This window comes from Lissotriton vulgaris, chromosome 2_1, assembly GCF_964263255.1.
Source record: "Lissotriton vulgaris chromosome 2_1, aLisVul1.2, whole genome shotgun sequence".
Lineage (NCBI taxonomy): Eukaryota > Metazoa > Chordata > Amphibia > Caudata > Salamandridae > Lissotriton > Lissotriton vulgaris.
This window is the reverse complement of record NC_141687.1, coordinates 1791310599-1791333662: the sequence shown is the minus strand read 5'-3', so window position 1 is coordinate 1791333662 and position 23064 is coordinate 1791310599. Positions and strand designations below refer to the sequence as shown.

Here is a 23064-nt window from a genome sequence, read left to right as displayed (position 1 = left end):
CCGCTCTTCTGACTCCCCCTGACGCTCGCGGGACGCGGCCGGGTGTTCGGGCGACACCACGGGGCTACACTGGAGCTTCAAGCGCCGTGTCCAGCTCCACACCCGCCGGTCCCTGGGCTGAACGCGACGCCGGAGGAGATCAGCGCCTTCCTCACAGCCATGAGGTTGCGCTTCCCTCCGTTGGGTTCCGTCGAGGTGCCTTCGGGCACCACGGACCCGTCTGGGAGCCCAAGCGGGCCGGCGGGTTCGGCCTCGTCGGGTGTTTCGGGCCCGGCGCCGTTGGCGACCTCGGTCCCGACACCCCAGGGCTCCTCAGGATTCAGGCCTGGATCAGTGTTGATGCCGGTCGACCTTACGACCCCTCCGCCGGCGTCCTCACCAAGGGTGTCGCCCGCCCCCGGCGCCGTCCTCGTGCAGCGTCGTCCCCGATCCCCACCCTGGTACGGGTCCGGCATCGGACTGGCGCCGCCCGGCGCCGTCTTCGACACCGATAGGTGAGCTATTCACCGACGATCCGGCTCCATCATTTCTTCCTGACCTTCAGGAGATGGAGGACGAAGAGGATTGGGAGGGGTCTGAGTACCCTCTGGCACTGCAGTGCCAGTTGACTCCGGACTGGATGGACGAACTTGGGGAGGCCAGTGGTCTGGACACTTCACCCGACACTGGTTTTGTCTCCCCTCCTACCGTGGCTACGGAGAAGGGGGCTGCGTACAGCGCGGTGCTGACTCGGGCAGCCAACACCAGCTCAGTTGCTATGAAGGAATCAAATTTCTGGTAGTCCGGACTATATTTACCAATAGCCCATATATAATATAAAAGGACAATAAAGTAGTCTGCAATGGAGAAGGTCGAATTGTTTATTCAAATCAATGAAAACCCTGACAGGGGAGCCTCGGTCTACACGACCCACGGAGGTGCGCAGAGGAGACTGACTACATACAGATGATACAAAGCATATATATGTTTCACACATTCAGGTTAACACCCTACAAGGAAAAATACAAGTTGTCAGTGAGCCAGCAGGAAGACCCTTTTAAGGCACCATTGATTGCTAGTAGCTAAGCAGGAGCTATTCCGGGGGCAGGTCAGTGTGATGCCCTCTATCTGGAGCCCGGAGAGTACAGGAATGGGCTCTGCTTAGATGCGAGCATCCCACAAGAGGGGCAGGTGTGACCTTGGGTTTCCCTGAGCTACACACTAAAGCACAGAGAAGGAGGTTAAGCCTGCAACATGGTTTTGTACCAAGAGCCAAATCACATGACTTTCGGGAAACAGTACATGAACACAGGGAAACGAAACAGGATGGCTGCAGTTATGCCAATGGGTCGAAATGTGCCTTCATGAAGCAATCGCGAAGCATACGTATACTACATAATAACACATGATTATTCATATACATATACGGTTATATGGTACATAGTGGGCCAATCATAAGTACATATAATTCTATATCCCAACAGACGGCCCTTTTGACCTACTATTGCCAATATAACCATCTACTCAACAAACACAGCTTCATCAATTTGCATGAGATCGGTCACCTCCTTCTGAATCATCTGTTTCTCAATCTTTTCCTGTCTGGAAGTGGTTAAGGCAGACATTATTCTAGTTGCACAGAAAGTGCAACATGCTGGGCCACATTGGAGGCATATACAACAAACAAAAATAACTCCAAAGGCCCCTGCTAAAATCAGGAATATCTTCCAACCCCAGGTAGTCAAGAGTCCCCAGAACCATCCACAAAGAGACCAAGACCCATTTTCTACATAAAGCTCACTGGCTAATCGATGTAACTTTTTAATAGCGAGGTGTATGGTAGGGGCCGAATCAGGAATAAAAACGCAGCAAGAGCTGCCAATCACTCTACAAGCTCCTCCTCTGTCTGCTAGGATGACGTCTAACACCATCCGATTTTGGAGCGAAACGAGTCTCGTGGCCTGAAGCTCAACAGTAAGATTGGTCAGGATCTCAGTTGTTGTTTGAACCACATTTTCCACTATTCTAGATAAACGTCTTATATTTCGACTGTTAAAAATCGGGCCCCAGAATGGGACCAGACCCTTGGAAATGTCTTCAAATTGCTGCAGGGAGGTATCTGTCTGATCAGTACTATCAGTATCAAAACTCCTAATAGTCCGATTAGATTCTAACCCTCTTCTTACTAATCGATGAGTCCTATGGTAATCAGAAGGGGCAATATACACAGGGGGATAGAGAAAGGACAGATAACATTGTCCTGCCCATCCTCTAGGGAGCTAAATATAAGCATTTTCCCTGCATACAAAATATATGTTGGGGGGAGTAATCATCGGAGGAGTACTGTCAGTCTGCAATGTATAAGTATAATTACAAGTGCTACCCCCCACCTTAATGTGACCTTGCCCCCTAATACAAAACAGGGAGGTGGCATTGATTATTGGAATTGGAAGAGCTTTGTCATTCGTAACATTGCGTTCCTTAAAATGCTGGATATACAGAGCAGAATTAAAAAGTTAGAAATCCTGCATTTCTTCCTTCAACCAGGTATCGTTTTTAGAATCCGTGTTTACATTCATACAAGCATTCGGATCTAAGGAACCCTGACCTCCATCCCCTTCAGCATCAAATCCTTGGTGTCGCTCTATATACTTCAGAATGGCCTCATAATCTTTCTCAGAATATATTTTGGGATTTTCAACATAATGCGAATACATTAATGACAATAGTTGCCACCATGCTTCACAGCTAGCTAAATAAGACAGAGGGAGGGAAATGAATAACTCATGCTGATGCATGACTGATGGTAACAATCCACAAACCCAGCAATTGGTCTTGTTCGTAGTACTGTGGGTCTGATGCAGCATTTCAATGAAAACATTCTTTGAATAGGTTTCCCTATGTCTAGCCTTATATGGAGGTAGAGAATAAAAGAGCAGGAGTGGTTTTCAATAATGTCTGCACTGGATGCTGAAACTCTAAATATACAAATACACACATCATGATTACAGTAATTATGGAAATACAAACAACGAATGCCACCTTCACTCTGGTGGGCCATCCGGAAAACAGTTGCATGTCATTAATAGGGCGCCGGGGGGCAAGTGGTCGTTCATCTTCCATCATAAATCGAGCAAAAGGGAACATACTCTCTAAGTCCAAATCTATCTCAGTCCCTTGCTAAAAGTCCAAAACTAATCTTTGTTTCCACAAAGCACGCACACCACCGGAGGTTTTCTTCTTCGAACCAAGGAAGCTTCTCCCTGTGTCCTTTCTTTTTTTAGAGCCTCACAGGCAGACTCTACTCATCTCATGTGGAAACAAACAAAACTTGCAGATTCCAAAAGCACGATCGCGGCCCCCAACTCAGTCTTTCTTTCTGAACAGAGCCAAATTACCACAATGTTCCAGGCTCTCTACGGGTTCAGTCCAGTGTCTCGCTCAGTACCCCTAATCACTCTACTCAAGATTTTTCAACACAAAGTCTTGATCTAATTTCTTCCATTAGTGAATGGGGTACCGCGCTGTTTTCGGGGCCGCAGATCGTATCGACAATGACCAGGCTGTTCCTGGTCAGAAAACAATTCGGTAACATGAGTAGCCGATTCGGTCGTTCCTTGTGACACATCGGGACTGGCAACTGCTTCTGAATGAGCTGTCACACCTTTCCCTTTAGGCAGCACTTCACTTGATTGCCCTATTTCCTTAGCATCCGAAAAGGGCTTGAAACCTTTAAGCAACTCGCTTTCCTGGCTTGGCACTCCGAATCTGTTTTGTCGATCAGGAGGGAAGGGCAGCGGCAGGCGCTTCAGATGGGACGCATGAATCCAGTGTTTCCGGCCATGCACCTTCACCGCCGTCCTCGTAGCCAATATGATCCGGTAAGGATCGGACCACCTGGGCTCCAAACTCGATTTCCTCTGATAGTTCTTCACTAAAACCCATTGGCCAGGTTCCAAACGATGTCCAGGACCCTCCGGGAGTGACTGCAATGTGTCCGATACCTGTTGATGAATAGAACGCAGATCTTTAGTCAAGGCATACAAATAATCTGTCATCAACAGGTAATCAATATCCCTAAAAGATCGGGGCCTAGGGACTCCTCACACATTGGCGGGGCGCCCAAAAATTACTTCATAAGGAGACAGCCCTGTTAGAGTGTGGGGGGTCGTTCTAAGGGACAACAAGGCCAACGGAAGGGCATCTGGCCACTTCAATCCAGTGCTTGCACAGAAATTGGCCATCTTCAATTTCAATGTACCATTATATTTCTCAACCAACCCTGCTGACTGTGGATGTATAGCAGCGTGAAACTTCTGTCTTATCTTTAGGCTATCACAAACGCTCTGTACCAACTGGGCATTAAAATGGGGCCCATTGTCCGACCAAATAATTCGGGGCAAGCAAAAGCGAGGAAAATATTCCTTTATTAGAACTTTGGCAGTGGCAACTGCTGTGGCATCTTTGGTGGGGTAGGCTTTAACCCATTTACTAAAGGCACACACCACAACCAGTACATATTTCAAATTGTTCACACGTTCCATCTGTATATAATCCATCTGTATGACTTCAAAAGGCAAGGAAGGCAGAGCAAAATTGCCACTCAAAACAGATTCTCTACCTCCAGGATTGTGTTGTAAACATACCGGACAATATTTAACAATGTGTGCGGCAGTTTTGGAAATGTTTGGATTATTCCATACTGGATCTAGTACCGCACTAATTCCTTTTGCACTTATATGGGCTGGGCCATGGGCCATAGTTACTACTGCATATACTAAGGCATTAGGAAGCAACCATCGCTGCTTCTCAGATCGATCTATCCAACATTCATTCTTATCTAGTTTCCCTATCTCCTGTTCCCACCTTCGCATTTCTTCCATAGTTGCTTCTTTTTGTAATTCTTTTACACTCTCAATGGTATTGTCAAAAAGGGATGTTTCAATAGGCCATCGGGTGGAGGTACTGGGGAACATGAGGCTTTCTTAAGCTTGAGCCGTTTCTTTCGCTACCGAATCAGCAGAGGCATTTCCCTTGCCAGTAGAATTTACAACTTTCTTGTGGGCACTGCATTTAAAAATGGCCACTTTTGCTGGTAATGTCGAAGCAAATAATAATCGATCAATTAAGGGGCCATGTTCTTCTGTCCGTTCGTGGTAAAGAAACCCCTCTCCCTCCACAGCCTCCCGAAGCTATGGGCAACGCCAAAGGCGTATTGCCTGTCTGTAAAAATATTCACCCTCAGTCCTTCACTCAATTCACATGCTCTCAACAAAGCTATTCGTTCAGCTGCCTGGTGAGTGGTGTGAAATGCTTGCGGTTTCCACCACCGTCTTCAAAGTCGTAATGGCATATGCAGCTGTCGCAGTGCCATCCGGTAATTTAAAACAGGAGCCATCTACATACATTTCTCCCTCTGGTTCAAGTAAAGGGGTGTCAGTCAAATCCACACGTCCCTTAGTTTCTTCCTCTGTTCTAAATATACAATCATGCACATCACCGCTTTTATCATTCTCAGGGAGAGGTAACCATGTAGCTGGGTTCAAGGTAGCACATCTCTTGATCGTAATGTGTGGCGCAAACAGTGTCAGCTTATACCCTGTTAATCTAGCACTTGTCAAATGCTGGGTCTTCGTCCTATTCAAGAGGATGTCCACAGCATGCGGTACCATAACTGTGAGGTCAGTATTTAGGACTATTCCTTCCGATTGTCGGATGGCCAGTGCTACTGCAGCAGTGGCCCTCAAACAACTTGGGAGGGCTCGAGCAACTATGTCTAAAACCGAAGAGAAAAATGCACAGGGTCTCTGTTGTCCACCAAAAGTCTGAGTTAATACTGATAATGAACAACCGTCCACCTCGTGCACATAAACTGAAAAAGGCTTCCGGTAATCTGGAGTTCCCAACACAGATGCAGAACAAAGAGCAGACTTTAAAGATTCAAAGGCTTCTTGACATTCATCCGTCGAGGGCAGGGGTTCATGCACATCTTTCGTTGTTAAATGCAACAAGGGTTTAGAGAGGAGTGCATAGTTAGGTATCTATTGGCGGAAGTAAGAGGTTATGCCAAGAAAAGCACGAACATCACGCTGAGTACGAGGTACAGACATGTTGGTTATAACAGATATTCGTTCAGGAGTTAGTCGCCTCCCCGCTTTCGACAGGAAATGGCCTAGGTAGGTCACTTCCTGTCGACAATATTGAAATTTAGAAAGGGACACTTTATTTCCCTTCTCAGCCAAATGATGCAATAATTTCATCGTAGCCTCTTTGCATCCCTCTTTCGTATCAGAGGCCACCAAAATGTCATCTACATATTGAATAATTGTATTTCCAGCAGGCAAAATTAATTCATCCAGAACTGCCTTCAAGGCTCGACTATAAATACTAGGACTTTCAGTATAGCCTTGGGGGGCGCGTGTAAATCTAAAACTTCGGCCAGCCAATGAGAATCCAAAGATATGCCTGCTATTGGGATGAATCAGGATGCTGAAGAAGGCATTCTTCAGATCAGTTACAGAAAAGTACTGAGCCGTAGGAGGAATCATGGTCAAAGTAGCAGTTATATCGGGTACCACCAGGTACTGTGGGACCACTATTTTATTAACCTCTCGGAGGTCAATCACAAAACAATATGTGTCCTTCTAATCTGGGGCATATCAACTGGTGCTTTTTTCAAAATCGGTAAAATCGGGCTATTACAAGTATTTGCTGCGGTCTCTTCCACCACCCCCTTTTGAATAAGGTCACGAATAACGTGCAACAGAGCTCGTTCACCTTCTGGTGAAATTTTATACTGTGGAATGCGAGGCAGCTGCGCATTAGTTTTCAGGGTTATTGACACAGGGGCTATTCTTAACAGACCAACCTCATTGTCTCCAGTAGCCCACAGTGTCTGAGGAATTGTAGAAAATTCGGGAGGAAGACGTTCAGTTTTTGCAAAGTATTGTGCATCTGTCAGGGAAGGTTTCTGCATTGTCAAATACACCCCATCTGGCGAACAATAAATCCGAGCATGTAATTTCTTTAAAATATCCAATCCTAAAAGATTCTCACCGCAGTTGGATGTCAATAGAATGGGTGACTGTATAGAAATAGGACCAACAGTAAAAGGCAAGGGCTTAGATACGGGGCTTACCACAGGTATTCCGGAGAATCCTACTGATGTATTATTTTGGCCAGACAGAGCAGCCCCTGGGACCATGGTATGAGCAACAGAACTATTCATTGCTCCAGTATCCAATAGAAATTTTCCCGATGCGCCCAACATTTCCCCTTGTACATAAGGTCCCTCTTGGTCAACTGGTACTGTAATGTGGCCCCCTCTCTGTCCTTGGCTGTCTCATGCATAATCATGTCCATCATATCCGTTGTCTCTATAATTCTCATTATAGTACTGCGTGTTCTGTGGATTATCAAAATAATTTTTCCGAGAACCCTCCTCCTCCCGTCTCATACTGTTACGATCCATATTTCCTCAACCCCGTCCTCGTCCCCTACTGGGACCATTCCTGGCCAATAACAAAGGACAATCCGCTCTCCAATGTCCCTCCTGTTTACAATACGAACATTGATTAATACCGACATTCGGGGGACCTCCTCTTCCTCTACTGGCTGTTACTCCCCTCTGGGAGAAACCACGCCCACCTCGTCCCGTATATTGTCCTCTACTAACCTGTTGCAACAGAACTCTGGTCTTTAAATCCTTCATTTTCTTTTCAGTCTTTTCCTTACACTCATTCTCTCTATGCTCATAGTATTGAGCCATACTGAGGATCAAGGACGGGGTGGCCGTAGACCAAGTACTTTCCGCTGCTTGGAGGTGAGACATAATTTCCGGGAGCAGATTCGTAACGAATCTGTTCACGAACAATCTAATCCCTCCATCTGTAGATAGATCTTGTCCACTAAAATCTATGAACGTTTTCTCAAACTTGGTAAAGAAATCTGACACACTTTCATCCTTCTTTTGTTTACAAGCAGTGAATTTATCCCAATCTATTTTCTTAGGAGGGAGAAGGGTCTGCATAAATGTAATGATTTTATCTGGTACCACTAAAATTTCATTTCTGGGTTTTTCTCCAGATTTTTGTTCCCTATCCCAATTTTTCAGCTGATCCCAGGTTCCCCCTAGCTCGGGGGCATGATCCGTATCATGTATCTGCCTCCAGATATCAACCGGGATCAGAAGACCAAAGAATAACTCAATGTCAGCTACAGTCATGATAGTGGAGTTGGCAGCCTCTGCCAATTCCTTATAGTAAGCTGTGGGATTCTTACGGGGATCAGGAAGCTGAGCTTTTAATGTAAGAACCTCACTACGCTTCCAAGGGGTGTATACCCATTTTTCCTAGAGCCTTGCGTCTACCCTTGCTCTAGTGATGTTACCCCCAGCGTCTTTTATTTCAGGTAATTCTGGAAAGAAGAGAGGGTGTACCTCTCTCATAGGATTCTGCGTTCCCCAATCGGCACATTTCCGATGCATTCGTTCTTGATATTGTAACTGGATTGCTACATTCTGATATACTTCATCAGCCTGCAATTGGAACTTATGGGCTCGTTCTCTTATATCCCTCAATATTTGAGGAGCGATCCCTTGCCATATATATCCCAACAGCGACCATGAGGACTAACCTCCTCACTGAGGTACTCAAACCGCAGGCAAGCTCCTAGGAGCCTCTCCTGCCGTTCAAGGAGGCCCTCACTGACGTTCTGTTGGGCACCTGATCCAAGCCCTCCACAAGCCTCCCTGTGGATCGGAACGTGGCCCAACGTCACCGCCCGGCTCCGGGCGACCCCAGTTTCCTGTCCGTTCACCCCACCCCTGAGATCCAGGCCTCAACTTCTCAGATCGCATTCCCGATCGCCCCTCCGTATCTGGAATCCAAAAGGTACGACCAGTTCGGTAAGAAGCTGTTCTCCTCACTGAGTTTGGGGTTGCGGTCTGTCAACACTGCCTGCCTTTTGGGCCGTTACTCTCACTCTTTGTGGGATACGGTTGCGGAAGTGCTGCCGCAGTTCCTGGCGGAGGTCCATGCAAAGCTAACCCGGGCCCTCGCGGAGGGAAGGGACGCAGCACGATATTCCATTCGGTGTGGACTGAACACCATGGCTCGCTATGCGGGGCGATGGCAACGACGGTGGCGGTTCGACGCCACGCCTGGCTGAGGTCCGCCAACTTTTCGGGCGATGTCCAAGCATCCCTTATGGACATGCCCTTTGATGGCCGTTGTCTTTTTGGCGCAAGACGGACACCGCGCTGGAACGTTTTAAGGACTCCAGGGCTACAGCCAAGCCCTTGGGCCTCGGTCAACGCAAGCAGACTGCCGCCTTTCGCCCCTTTCGTGGCCAAGGAAGGGGTGCCCCCTCACGTTCAGCTAGCCACGGGCCTCAGAACCCACCTCAATGCTGTCGCGGACGTGGTAAGCGCCGTGGCGGTGCCGGGGGACACAGGCAAGGCTAGTCCACACCCGCCCGCAGCATCTGCCTCAAAATCCTCCTAGTCAGAGTTTTCAGGCCCATTCGACGCAAGTGGGGGGCAGGGTTCACCATCACCTCCTCCACTGGCGCTCCATCACATTGGACAGGTGGGTTCTGCAAATCGTCCAAAGGGGCTACTCCCTCCCCTTCAAGGCGACCCCTCCAGCCATTCCAGCCATGCCACCGCAGTACCACCGCATGTCGGGGGATCACTTGCAACTTCTACAGGCAGAAGTTACGGCCCTCTTGGCTAAGGGGGCCGTTGAGCGCGTTTCTGGACCATAAGTAATACGTGGTTGCTATTCCCATTACTTTCTGGTACCCAAGATGGGCAAAGGGGCCTACGCCCTATCTTGGATCTAAGGAGAGTCAACGGCTTCCTCCGGAAAGAGAAGTTCAAGATGCTGGCTTTGGCTCAGGTCCCAGGTGCCCTGGACCCAGAAGACTGGATGATAGCGTAGGACTTGCAGGACTCTTATTTCCACATCCACATCCTGCTGGCCCACCGGCGATACCTGCGGTTCACAGTAGGCCACGAGCACTTTGTTTACTGTTCTCCCCTTCGTCCTTGCCAGCGCCCCATGGGTGTTCACAAAAGTGATGGCGGTGGTCGCAGCTCATCTGCGCAAATTAGGGGTTTCAGTCTTCCCCTATCTCGACGATTGGTTGTTGAAGGTAGGCTCGCCCCAAACAGTTGTCTCCCACCTCCAGACTACGGTCGACCTCCTGCACTCGCTGGGGTTCTCCATCAACGTGCCGAAGTCACACCTGTGTCCCTCTCAGAAGCTCTACTTCATCGGAGCGGTTCTAGACTCTGGACAGTTTCGGGTCTATCCTCCCGAACAGCGGGTTCGGGATATTCAGGATTCCGGTCTTTCAGCCTTTATCCCGAGTCTCGGTCAGGTTGACGTTGTGGCTCCTGGGGCTGTTGGCCTCCTGCATCCTTCTGGTGCATCACGCCCGGTGGCGGATGCGGACTCTGCAGTGGGACCTGAAGTTTCACTGGGCACAGCATCAGGGCAACCTGTCCGACCATGTCCGGATCTCGGAGGGCACTGCGAAACTGTTACAGTGGTGGCTCACGAACCGCGATTGGGTCAGCGGCAGATCTCTCTCCCTTCCCCAACCGGAGCACGCAGTGGTGACAGATGCGTCCCTCCTGGGAAGGGAGAGCCACATGGGAGAGAGGGAAATCAGAGGCCTCTGATCTCCGGCGAAGTCCCGGCTCCACATCAATTTTCTGGAGCTGCGGGCGATCCGGCTTGCACTGAAAGCATTTCTTCCCTCTGTCCGGGGAAGTGTAGTGCAGGTGTTCACGGACAACACCACTACCATGTGGTACTGCAAAAAACAGGGCGGGTGTGGTCGTGGACCGTTTGTCAGGAGGCTCTGTGCCTCTCGACATGGCTGGAACACCAGGGTGTCACCCTGGTGGTTCAACACCTGGCAGGTTCCCTGAACGCCAGCCGCCGGTGCATGATGGATCACGAATGACGTCTGAACTCGGACGTGGCGCAAGGCCTCTTTAAGCAGTGGGAGAGCCTTAGTTAGATCTATTCGCCACCGAAAAGAAGGGGCAATGTTGGAATTTCCAAGGCGGCACTCGCTCGGAGACGCTTTTCAGTGTGAGTGGAGTTGCGGTCTGTTGTACGCCTTTCCGCCTATACCACTTCTGCCCAGAGTGCTGAAGAAGATCAGGTGCGACCGGGCCCAAGTCATCCTTGTGGCTCCGGACTGGGCACAAAGATACTGGTATCCGGAGCTACTCAAAATGTCAGTCGATCCTCCAATTTGCCTGGCTGCTTCTTCAGGAGGACCTTCTGTCACAGCAGCAGGGGACAGTCCTCCACCCGAACCTGTCCAGCCTCCACCTCCATGCGTGGAGATTGAGCGGCGGCAGTTGAGGCCATTTGACTTGCCTCCTGAAGTATGTGATGTGATGTGATTCTGGCAGCCAGGCGTCCCTCCACAAAATCAGTATACGGCTGCAGGTGGAACAAATTTGTGGCATGGTGCACATCAATGGCTGTGGATCCTCTCTTTGCCCTCTTTCAGAGGTTCTCCTCCTTCTTCTTTCTCTTGTCCAGCAGGGCTCTGCTCTGGGCACTCTTAACGGCTACCTCTCTTCCATTTCTGCCTTCTTGAGGCTTCCTGATCAGCCTTCTCTTTTCAAGTCCCCTATTGTTAATAGATTCTTGAAGGGCATCACGCACATGTTCCTTCCTGTTCCTTTCGTGAGGCCTCAGTGGGACTTGAACCTTGTTCTTACTTTCCTGATGTGAGCTCCTTTCGAGCGACTTCACAATTGCCCTCTTCGTCTTCTTACTCTTAAGACTGCATTCCTGGTAGCCATCACCTCTGCCAAGTCTCCTTTCCGTCCATCCGGACAAAGTTGTGTTGAAAACACGTCCTTCTTTCCTGCCCAAGGTGGTTACAGCCTTTCACATCGGGCAGTCCATCACCTTGCCCACCTTCTTTACTCCTCCTCATCCTTCCAAGGAGGAAGAGAGGCTCCACCGTCTGGACCCAAAACATGCGCTCTCCTTCTACCTTGATCGCACACGCCAGTTCCGAGTGGACGACCAGCTCTTTGTTGGTTACGTGGGCGCGAAGAAGGGACGGGCGGTGCACAAACGGACCATCTCTCGGTGGGTCGTGTTGTGCATTAAGGTATGTTACTCCTTGGCTAAAAAGGAGCCCCCTGTTGGGCTGAGGGCCCATTCCACTCGGGCCACGGCGGCTACTACTGCCCTGGGTCGGGGAATCCCCTTGCAGGACATCTGTCAGGCAGCTACATGGGCCTCTCTGCAGACGTTTGCTAGACACTACTGCCTGGACAGCCAAATCCAGAGGGATGGCTTTTTCAGCCGTTCCATTCTCCAGGACTTTCTGGTGTGATCTTGGTCCGCAGACCCACCACCGGGGTTGGTATTGCTGGGGTATCTGTTCTAATGTAAGGAATCTAACACTAACCTGTTTCTTTCAGATGCACAAGTTACTTCCCTTCGGTATCGATATATCTGTAAGAAACAGTAGTTAGTGTTAGATTCCATACCGCCCCACCCATCCTCCCCGTTCTGCGGACCGATATCTAGGGTTAAGGTATTTCCCTTTGAGGGCCCTAGTTTTATGGCACCAGTGGCTCCAGTCGCTCTATGTTCCTGGAGCGGAAAGCTATGTACAAGAACTGACGTCAGCGCGCAAGGGCGGCGTCTGAGTACTCCAACGTCATCCCGGCGACCACTACGCCGATGACGGACGCGGAGCCGCAGACCTCGTCTACCGACGCGCAGGGGTAGTGCTACGCAAAACTTTCCGGATCCAGTCTGATACCTGGGGATATTCTAAGGTAAGGAATCTAACTACCGTTTCTTACCAAAGGTAAGTAACTTGTGCTTTAGTTCCATCACAGTGCCAAAGGCCGAAGTGGGTTGACTCATTGCCAATGCTGTATGTTATGGCTGACAGAAACTAAGGGGCTGATTTAGAGGTTGGTGGGCGGAGTTTATGTCCTTCAGGATGGCAGAGGTCATTGCCTTTACCATCCCGAGGTACCTTTGCTGGCCAAATTTAGAGATATCCGCAGGCCCCCTAGACATCTCTGTACATCAACAGGAACCACCGTCTTGGCCGTTTTTTATCAATGTAGGAAAAGTTTGACTGACAGCACATTCAGCCATGAAGGCCTGCCGTCAAACTTTTCGAAATTATTTTGTTAATCAAAATCTCGAAGTGGGAGTTTGTTTTTTTGGGGGGGGGAATGCATTTTCAACTCCCTGGAAATCTTACCCCAGGTTTTTTTCTGTCCTTAAATGCCGGAGTTTTCCTGGCAATGATGTGCAGAAAAAAAGGCATCACACCGTCCACCCTAAATGGGACAAACTGTGTAATGCCTTTCCTACAACGGCCTCTACTCTGACGCAGCTTCAGAGGAAGTATTAAGTCAGCTGAGCTAGTGGGGGTTCCGTGAGCAAAATACTTATAGTCTGCCTGGCTCCAAATTAAGAAGCCCACCAAGGGTTTGGCGGTAGGCTACTCAGTCACATTTGCAGTGGAGTACTGTGTATGCTGAACTCTACATCAGGCCCTAAATGTCAATGACATTTAAATATGCCAATGGATGAAGAGAGATGACCCAAAGTTCTACTACTTGTGTGTGTGTGTGTGTGTGTGTGTGTGTGTATATATATATATATATATATATATATATATATATATATATATATACAACGTAAAAGGTTGCCCTCGAAGGAAACATCACATCAGAGACTTTTCACCATACTTTAATGTGGAACAGCAGCAAATTCATGTTCACTCCTTCAGTCTCTATAAAGGCCGAACGCGTTTCAGGCAGCTCTCTGCCCTTGTTCACTGGCTTGAGCATAAATCCCAACAACTGTGGTGGAGCCGTATTTAAATACTCGGACCCGCCCCAGTGGGCGTGTAGTCACAATGCCTCCTGGTCCTTGAGGTTCCTCGTACCACATCAGGTGCTGGGAAATAGTTCAAAATGTTAAAATAATGTTCAATCCCATGTGGGCTGCTTCGGGAGGGAAAGCAATGATTTCACTGTTCATTTCATTTTCCACAACGTCGGACTCTCTGTCCTCTCGGGTCCCGATATTTCAAGATCCGCAGGTCCGCTTTCATGCAGAGGGGCGTTTCCGCGGCCAAGCTGGGGAATCTGTCTCTTCTTTTCTTGTGAAGAAGGTTGGTGTGCATCAGTTCAGCGCCACCCAGGGGCGCTTTTCAGAGACCCACATCGCGCTAGGGAGAAACCAGCCTCACTGGGACTTTGGACTCTTGCAGTTCGTGTATTTTGCCAGCGTTTGCTGGACAGGCTGGGAATCCGCCACTGAAAACCAAGGAGGAGTGTGAGCAGTTTTGGGATTATTAATCCCATGCCGGGTAGGGCTCACTGTGGCTCGTCCCCTGCTTTACGGACTCTTAGGTCTATGTGGTTGCGGTGGTCAAGGGGGACCGGAGGAGGCACCCACTAGTTGGAAACTCCAAAGCAAGACGGACAATTTGTTTCCTAAAGACATCACGCTCCTCTCCTGCCAGCCCGCAATGACTTTCAATATTCCAGTCATTCCCCTGCACCGTGGTTCCAAACATCGATCCTGCTGCATTCTGGGACCTGCAGTTCCGCGCCACACTTGGAACTGCTCACAGGTGCGGGGACTTCAGCGGAAGGGCGGAGCTGACATGCACCAACAAGCTTATTTGAGAGGAACTTACACACAGCGTGGTGCTTCATCTACGGGACGCTTTGGGCACTGAGGAAGGCAGTACAGCTGTTGAAATGCATTCGCTAAGTTACCAATAAACAGGCGTCTCCTACCTGGTCCTCCTGGGGAATCTGTCTCTTCTTTTCTTGTGAAGAAGGTTGGTGTGCATATATATATATATATATATATATATATATATATATATATATATATATATATATATATATGTATTTTTATTTTAGAGTTTTTGATTATCTGGGGCTGGCATGGCAACATGTTGTGGATAATGAACTTTTAATAATACAAATATATTTTCGAGTTGCCTTACTTAAGTCTGATCTTAAATTTAAATACACACAGTCCCGAGCCCTGCCACCTATTCAGGGATTTTATTTTATTTTTAAGCTCTAGGTCAATTCAAAAAAGCACTTAAACTGCTTTAGTCCTTGAATATTGGCACTGCCTGATGGGCTGTGGGACCTGTGACCTGCTCAAGTCCTGTGCTGCATAGCACCTGATGACCAGCATGCACTGACTTAATCTAAGTATCTTCAAAATGATCTTGTTCTGGCTAAAAATAAAGGGTAGCTTTCCCAGTGAGATGCTTAGGAGACCGGCAGACAGGGACTAGTTATAAAAAATATCATTGTAGGAATCTTCAATCAATCAATCAAGTGGCTTGTAAAGCACGACTACTCGCCTGTAAGGGTCATAAGGGGTGTGCCGATTGCTGCAGATCTGTTGCAAGGAACTGTGGTTCACTCGAAGAATCAGTTCTTGAGGTCCTTCCTGAATTGGGGCAGTGACGGTGATTTCCTTAACGAGAGAGGCAGGGTGTTCCAGGTCTTTTCTGCGTGGTATGAGAAGGATCTTCCCCCCCGCAGTGGTCTTGCGGACATGTGGGAATGCGGCTAGGGCCAGTTGAGAGGATGTCTCTGGTGGGTGTGCGGAATGAGAGGCGGTGGTTGAGGTATGCTGGTCTTGTGTTGTGCAGGGCTTTGTAGGCGTTTGTGAGGAGCTTGAAGGTGATCCTTTTGTTGACTGGGAGCCATTGAGGCTCTCTCAGGTGATGTGGCTGGGGTGGGATTTTGAGGATGTGTCTGGCGGAGGTGTTCTGGATGCTTTGCAGTTTCTTGAGGAGTTTCTGGGAGATGCCGGTGTAGAGTGCTTTGCCGTAGTAGACTCTGCTGGTAATGAGTGCATGGGTGACGGTCGTGCTGGACTCGGTCGGGATCCACTTGAAGATCTTTCGGAGTAGGCGTAGCATGTGTAAGCAAGATAATGAGACGGCGTTGATCTTGCGGTTCATGGTGAGCGAGGAGTCCAAGATGATGCCGAGATTTCTAGCGTGGTCAGTGGGTGTGGGCGAAGGTCCAAGATTTGAAGCCCGCCAGGAGTCGTTCCAAGCTGAGGGGATGGAGCCCAAGTTCAGGACTTCGGTCTTCTGAGTTTAGCTTGAGGCAGCTATCCTTCATCCAGGTGGCAACAGCCTTCATCCTGTCGTGGAACTTTTTCTTGGCATTTGTGGGTTCACTGGTAAGGGAGAAGATCAGCTGGGTGATCTCTGAGATGATCACCTAAAGTACCCTCAATACCTAAGCTACTTTTCACAGTCAATCTTTTATGATATTGTAATGGGCTTCTTAAAGAAATATATAATATGTTGGGCTACCATATTGGGGCTGAATTACTTGTGTGCATTACTGCAGTAGGTACTTAATGGTCTTTGTTTAATCTGACGCAAGGGTGTATGCTATGGTCCGAACCGAGAACTCAGCTGATAATGTTGTTTAGTGCTAGCTTAATTTCAAAGTGGGTCTAACCTCTGGCATACGTGTATTCTTTCATTCTATCATTGCCCTATATTGGGCTTTTGGACAACAGTAACTTGTTAGGTGACTTAAGAATTCGATCAGTTTTCATTGCATTCTAGCATTTTCATCGAGCCCCCTGGGTTTGTTTGAGGTGTTACAAAGTGTTCCTAGACTGAGATTCTTTCATCAAAAAATATTGTGCTTCCTGGATCTTCCTGGTTGTTCTAATGCATTTTCGCAGTAGAATGCTTGCAATTTCATTTAGCATGTCATTAAACATCATTTAACTGCTTGCTTTTTTTTTTTTTTTTTTTTTTCGAAAACCTTTATTGTACCTTCATATCGTTACACAGCATGCCGCCTACAACCCCAAGGGGCCGGCCGCTAAATGAAAGAGTCACATCATAATGACAGCCTCAAGGAAGTGCAGTGTGCGTGTCGAAAAAGTCATTGTAGTAAAGGGTTGTCAGAGGACTGAATGAAGGGCATTAGCATATGTTCCATACAGGGTAGTTGAGGTTTTCATTTTCTATTTTGAAACGAACAAAAAGAACAACAGAACATCGGGAAAACTGCTTACTTTTTTAATGAAATGCATGTATGTAAGGAAGTGGGTGGACGTATGCGACTAGAGTCCGTTATTTCTCCTTCTTGTTATGCTAACATTATGGTAGTGCTGCACTTCTGTAAAAATAAACAATTTGGAGGTCGTTTTAATTATTGCCCTTTCACAATGTCTTCATACTATTTCATCAACAGATACATGTTATCATCAACGATAATTTAAAACATGGTAAGTTCTGAATGTTAAATAGCTTAGAAAAGTCCAGTGAAACTAAATTTCTTTTATCGACTGCATGTAAATGTTTACTCACTGCTGGCAGACATCTGTGCTGGAGCTTCCAGAAACCTGTTCAGGATCCCCAAATAATCGAGAGTCCCCACCCATGCTTCATAAGTACTAACTACCTCCAACGAGTTCAGTGACAACTTTATGATATTCTTCAACAACCAAAATTACTTCTCCCAGAGTCACAAATGACACCAAAACCAGTGTAGGCTTCCCAGATATAACACCAGTCCTCGTGAACTTATGAATTACATCACTTTCCTCCTGCAAAAATCCTCACCGACTGACATTTGCCATCATCAAATATCTTGTTCAAGATGGCGGAGCCTCCTTACTGAGCTGGAACGTGGAATGGCCCTCCTGAGCTGCAGCGGGGCTTTCAGACCCACGGAGGCAGTTGACAGAGGGTCGGCACTGGATCTGGGAAGCTATCCAGCATGGATGGACAGCCTGCCATTGGGGCAAGATGGCAGCCTCCCTTTGAAACCCAGTGAGACCTGCCACCGCGCACCATCGGGGAGCACCAATGCTGACAGCTGGGAGACACAATGCTCCTCATAGGACCCCACAGGGATAGGGAGCCCACAGTGGTGCATTGGGGCCCTGAGGAGAGGGCCTGGCCTCAGTGATCCTGTCTCCTCAAGCAGAGGAGGTAGTGTGGGTGAAATCCACGGGCCACCCTGCTAGTTCTCTGAGGGAAACAGCCAACTGGTCCATAACGGCCTGCATCCCCCCCCCCCCACTGGGCTGAGGAACGTCACTGTTGTTCGGCACAGTTCTCCTTTGCCCTCAGGAACCCCACAGGAGGAAGATCTAGCCCTGAGGGCAGCAGCCTAGAAAGATGCGACTCCCTTGAGCTGGTCTATGAATCTTCCCCACAACGAGAACCGGATCCCTCAGGACTCTGGTTGCTCTTTCTGGTGCCCAGTACTGTTCCTCAGTAGGCCACTGCCTAAGGTAGACCCTCATTCTTTTGTTACCTTAACCATTTACTTGCTACCTTACAAAGGTCTACTTGGCTGACGTCACATATCTGGAAAGGGGACACCATCCTGTATGACTTTACATTCTTTTTGACTAATCTCAGTGGCCCAGTCATACTCGGTTCAATCCTTTCTGATTCTGTTCTTATCTTATTTCCAAAGTGAATGTGAAAGCTTCCTCAGAAAGTGTTTGATTCAGTGGAAAGTTTGAATTTATGACCCTTGGGTGTAAATGAATTTTGCACCTAATATCTTGTTGGCCATCTGAGATGTCAAAATTACTAGTATATTATGGGGTTGGTTTAGGTAGATGGCTTTCTAGGCCCAGCCAATCTAAACTTCAATCTCCGCTCAATGGAATCTAGCTCCTGTATTCTTAAAAACAGTTCAACCTGTATCTAGAGGTCACAGCAATGATGAATGAGTGTTTTTCGCAAATATCACACATATCATAACATTATGTGACTCATGCACTTTTCTGCTGTACAATTATAGTAATAACTGAAAACTTTTCATATGGAGAAACAATTGTGATGGGATACTCTCCAATGCATAAACTGTTTTTAAGCATACTACGACTGACATGTTTCATAATGAATGAACATGATTAATTTATTAAATCAAAACACAAGATGGATTTGACCTGTTTACCTGTTGCTGGTGAACTACATTGTCTCTAATTCGTGTTTTTTTTCAACAAACAGGTTTTGTCTGAACCTTGGAGACTGTCCACCAGTCAGACTCCTCAGCAGCAAGTGGAACTTTTTCAACTAGACAAGAATCCAGAATATGTTTCAAGTGGTGGAGGTTTTGGTCCTGTGAGTAGAAATAGTACAGCGTTATATTTTATATTCTATAGCAAATCTTTGGTACAGTTGTCACTTCTGTAACATGTTCAGAAACCTACTGATTGCAGTTACTTCCTGGTAGTGCTAACACTATAACATTTAGGATCTTGATTCCCATATCACAGGTGAGAGATCTGCTAGGAAATTGTAAACCTTGACTGTTTGTAACCCTAATGTTCGAGGCATGTGTGCTGTGCAGAGGTCCATCATCTAGTGTTGGGCTCTAATCATTACAAGATGTTTTTGTTCCAAAAACTTTGCTACGAGTCACAGCGTTGTGTGACTCCTTTTCTTGGTAATACTGCGCACGGTCAACAACTCCATTACAAGATTGTTTTTTTCACTGCCTGGTTTGGATGTAATCTCTAGCTCTCTGGTTGTAGACCATTTCGGGCTCCCTTCATTTTGTTAGTAGATCTTCGCTTGACGGTATTGTCTCCATCGCATGGGTATATTTGCGTTCCGAGCAATTACCCATTCTGCTTTGCGGTTCTGGACACTCCTCCTTGGCCTATGAGTGTTGAATACCGACCAACACTCTGTTTGTAATGGATGCCTCTCGCCTGATCAAGAGTCATTTTGATCTAAGAAAACCCTTCAAGATTGACGTTCTCATGAGATGCAGCATGAACAAGCGATCGATGTACCATACATTTTCTGACAACAACAGGAATAAAAGGAGGAAGCATCGACCGCACAAGAGGAATCACTTGTATATACATGATTCAGATTCTGAGTCAGACTTTGACCAAGGTTCAGCCAACCATCAGCTGGTACAGAAGCATTGGACAGTGAGTACACTTACCTCTGATACAAAGCCTAAAACATCGACTCAATCCCAAAAAAACTACCTACTGTCCGCCACTGCAGGAAAGCAATGGCACGCACTGAAAGACTGACTCTTCAAAACCGAGCACAAAAAACATTTCGCTTTCAGATCGACATCTCCATCAGAACGGATCCTTGATGTAATGTATTAATGACTCAAGCTGAGGCAGAAAACTCTCCAAATTCCGCCTGGAACAAAGAAAGATAATTCTTCAACCAGCAAAGCCTCAATCTTCTAAAAACAGTAAACATTTCAAGAGGTTTTAGAAGGTCCTGTGCAACCTCCAAAGAAGAAAAAAGGCTGTTGCAACTAGCCCTGTGCACATTCTATTCTACTTTCACCTAACCCACCAACATCACCCCCATCATCCACTCCACCACCTCACTCTCTACAACTATCTGAGGAAGGTAACATATCCAATCATTCGCTCTTCATAGGTGATGATGCCATGCCAAAGACAAGCATCCCCAGGGTGTATATGACGTTGAACCATAGAGGGATACAGACCCCGATCTCTATCCCACATGCATATCACCACCTGACGGTGCCTCTGCATATCAAGATTTAGTAGCAAAAGCAGCAACTTTCCATCAAGTACCTTTATCCTTTATATAAGGACACAATAGGGGAATACATTCCTTTTAAAACGCTTATCTAATGCTCAAAGGTGGGCACAATATCTGCCACTCCTTAACAGTATGGTACGTCATGCAGAGGACAATTTTAAGGACCATGTGAAAGCTAGAATAATAACACCATGAATTGACAAAAAATATAAAACTACTCCTTCAGATCCCATATACATTAGAGGTCAGTCAACTGCTGACTCCTGAGTGGTATCTAATGCGAGGAAAACAGCTAACTTCCAAACGGGGGATGCAACGCCCCCTCAGAAAAGGAGTCCAAATTGATTGATGCTTCTGGGAAAATGTGTGTGTGTGTGTGTGTGTGTGTGTGCGTGTGTGTGTGTGTGTGTGTGTGTGTGCGTGTGTGTGTGTGTGTGTGTGGGGGTGTGTGTGTGTGTGTGTGTGTGTGTGTATATATATATATATATATATATATATACACTAGTCACATGTTTAATATTTATTACAATGTGAGTATCCAATCCAGACAGTAGGCACAGGTGGGGTAAACTGTACTTATGGAAAGCACTGTTCCAGAAATCTCTAAACTCTGCTTGAAAGTCATAGAATTAGGTATTGGGTACTGTACTTGAAACTATTCACAGCGTGTTTTACAGCAACCAAATATGCACATTGAAAACTTTCCTTACTTGTAACAATCGATTTATGTTATGGTGTCATGTACACCCTCTCCACCTCCCCTGATGTGAACTCTGTGTATCAAGTCATTTCATAGTCACATAACATTATTCTACTAATATGTGTGATTTTTCTAATACAAAGATATCTTCATTCTTTCTATCTACACACACACAGATATATATATATATATATATATATATATATATATATATATATATATATATATATATATATATATTTTCTGTCCACAAGGTTGCCCTTAAGGAGCCGCCACACACAGAGGGGTTACAGCACAAATCGCCACAGGTAGCTCCGTTCACAGCATGCCCCACAGCTCTTCATTCATGCCATACGCGTTTCGAGCGAGTTTGCCGCTCTTGTTCACTGGCTAACAATGACGGAAGAAGCAGGCTCATTGAAATCAATTGATTTATTGGAATAGCGAGTCACGCCCATGTGGGCGTCTTGCAGGCATTCTAGTAGCAGTAGTCCAAAAATAATGCCGTGACTCCCAGTTTCGTCAAAACAAGTGTGCTGCTGCCTTTCATCATTCAAATGTAACTGTCCTGGTTAGGTGAGGAGCGATGTTTGCACCACTGTCCACAGCGCCAATATCTGCCTGTGGCTGAGGCCCCCTCTGTATCAGCAAGAGTCCATAAATCACGGCTCTCGGGATCCGCCCGACAGCGGCGGGGCAGCTCCGCGACCGAGCCAGCCGCTCAAAATTCTGTCCACAAGGTTGCCCTTAAGGAGCCGCCACACACAGAGGGGTTACAGCACAAATCGCCACAGGTAGCTCCGTTCACAGCATGCCCCACAGCTCTTCATTCATGCCATACGCGTTTCGAGCGAGTTTGCCGCTCTTGTTCACTGGCTAACAATGACGGAAGAAGCAGGCTCATTGAATTCAATTGATTTATTGGAATAGCGAGTCACGCCCATGTGGGCGTCTTGCAGGCATTCTGATAGCAGTAGTCCAAAAATAATGCCGTGACTCCCAGTTTCGTCAAAACAAGTGTGCTGCTGCCTTTCATCATTCAAATGTAACTGTCCTGGTTAGGTGAGGAGCGATGTTTGCACCACTGTCCACAGCGCCAATATCTGCCTGTGGCTGAGGCCCCCTCTGTATCAGCAAGAGTCCATAAATCACGGCTCTCGGGATCCGACATATATATATTCGTTGGTGAACAACGCAATCTCAGGTGTAGTCTCTGTCCTGGTGCATTGTGAGTCCAGGGAAGGTATCACGTCTAAGCCTCTTCTTACAATGTCTTAGCCCAACCCTAGATGGCAGCATTGTTCACAACATGCGAATCTAAAACACAACAGGCTGTACACCAATTGCTAAGGGTAAATGTTTTCCTTCCTCCCATAGATTAAGCTTCTGTTTTCAATGTTCTCTAATTGACCTCTTTCACAACCTCTAAAGTCATCTACAGAAAAGGGGTGAAATTCCGGCGTGGAATTTTGTTATAGATGAGAAAAGCCAATAAATTGCTGTGTAGTAATGATACTATAAAATTTGATTGACATTGGCCTTCTGTTTCTTTAGGTTGCCGATGATGGTTACGGAGTTTCTTACATTATAGTGGGCGAAAATCTGATTAATTTTCACGTATCCAGTAAATTCTCAAGCCATGAAACGGTATGTACAAAAGTGAATAGAGTGAAAATAACCTTGATGGAATGTGATGCTTTTTGACCTGCTCAAACCATTAGGTGATGATATTTGCCATTTCTATGCATGTTTTCTAGGGCCATAAAGTAAATGTTCAATTTATT

General features: G+C 47.0%; 1 protein-coding gene across 4 annotated transcripts in view; it reads left to right on the top strand.

Moving 5' to 3' along the window:
* The window catches only part of CPT1A (carnitine palmitoyltransferase 1A), a 404991-nt gene that overhangs the window by 365585 nt on the left and 16342 nt on the right, over positions 1 to 23064 (top strand). For all 4 annotated transcript variants that reach the window (XM_086957836.1, XM_086957839.1, XM_086957840.1 and 1 more), the window contains exons 17-18: positions 19042 to 19155; positions 22835 to 22927. In XM_086957836.1, coding sequence (XP_086813962.1) covers positions 19042 to 19155; positions 22835 to 22927 — 207 coding nt within the window. The remainder of the gene's footprint in view (positions 1 to 19041; positions 19156 to 22834; positions 22928 to 23064) is intronic.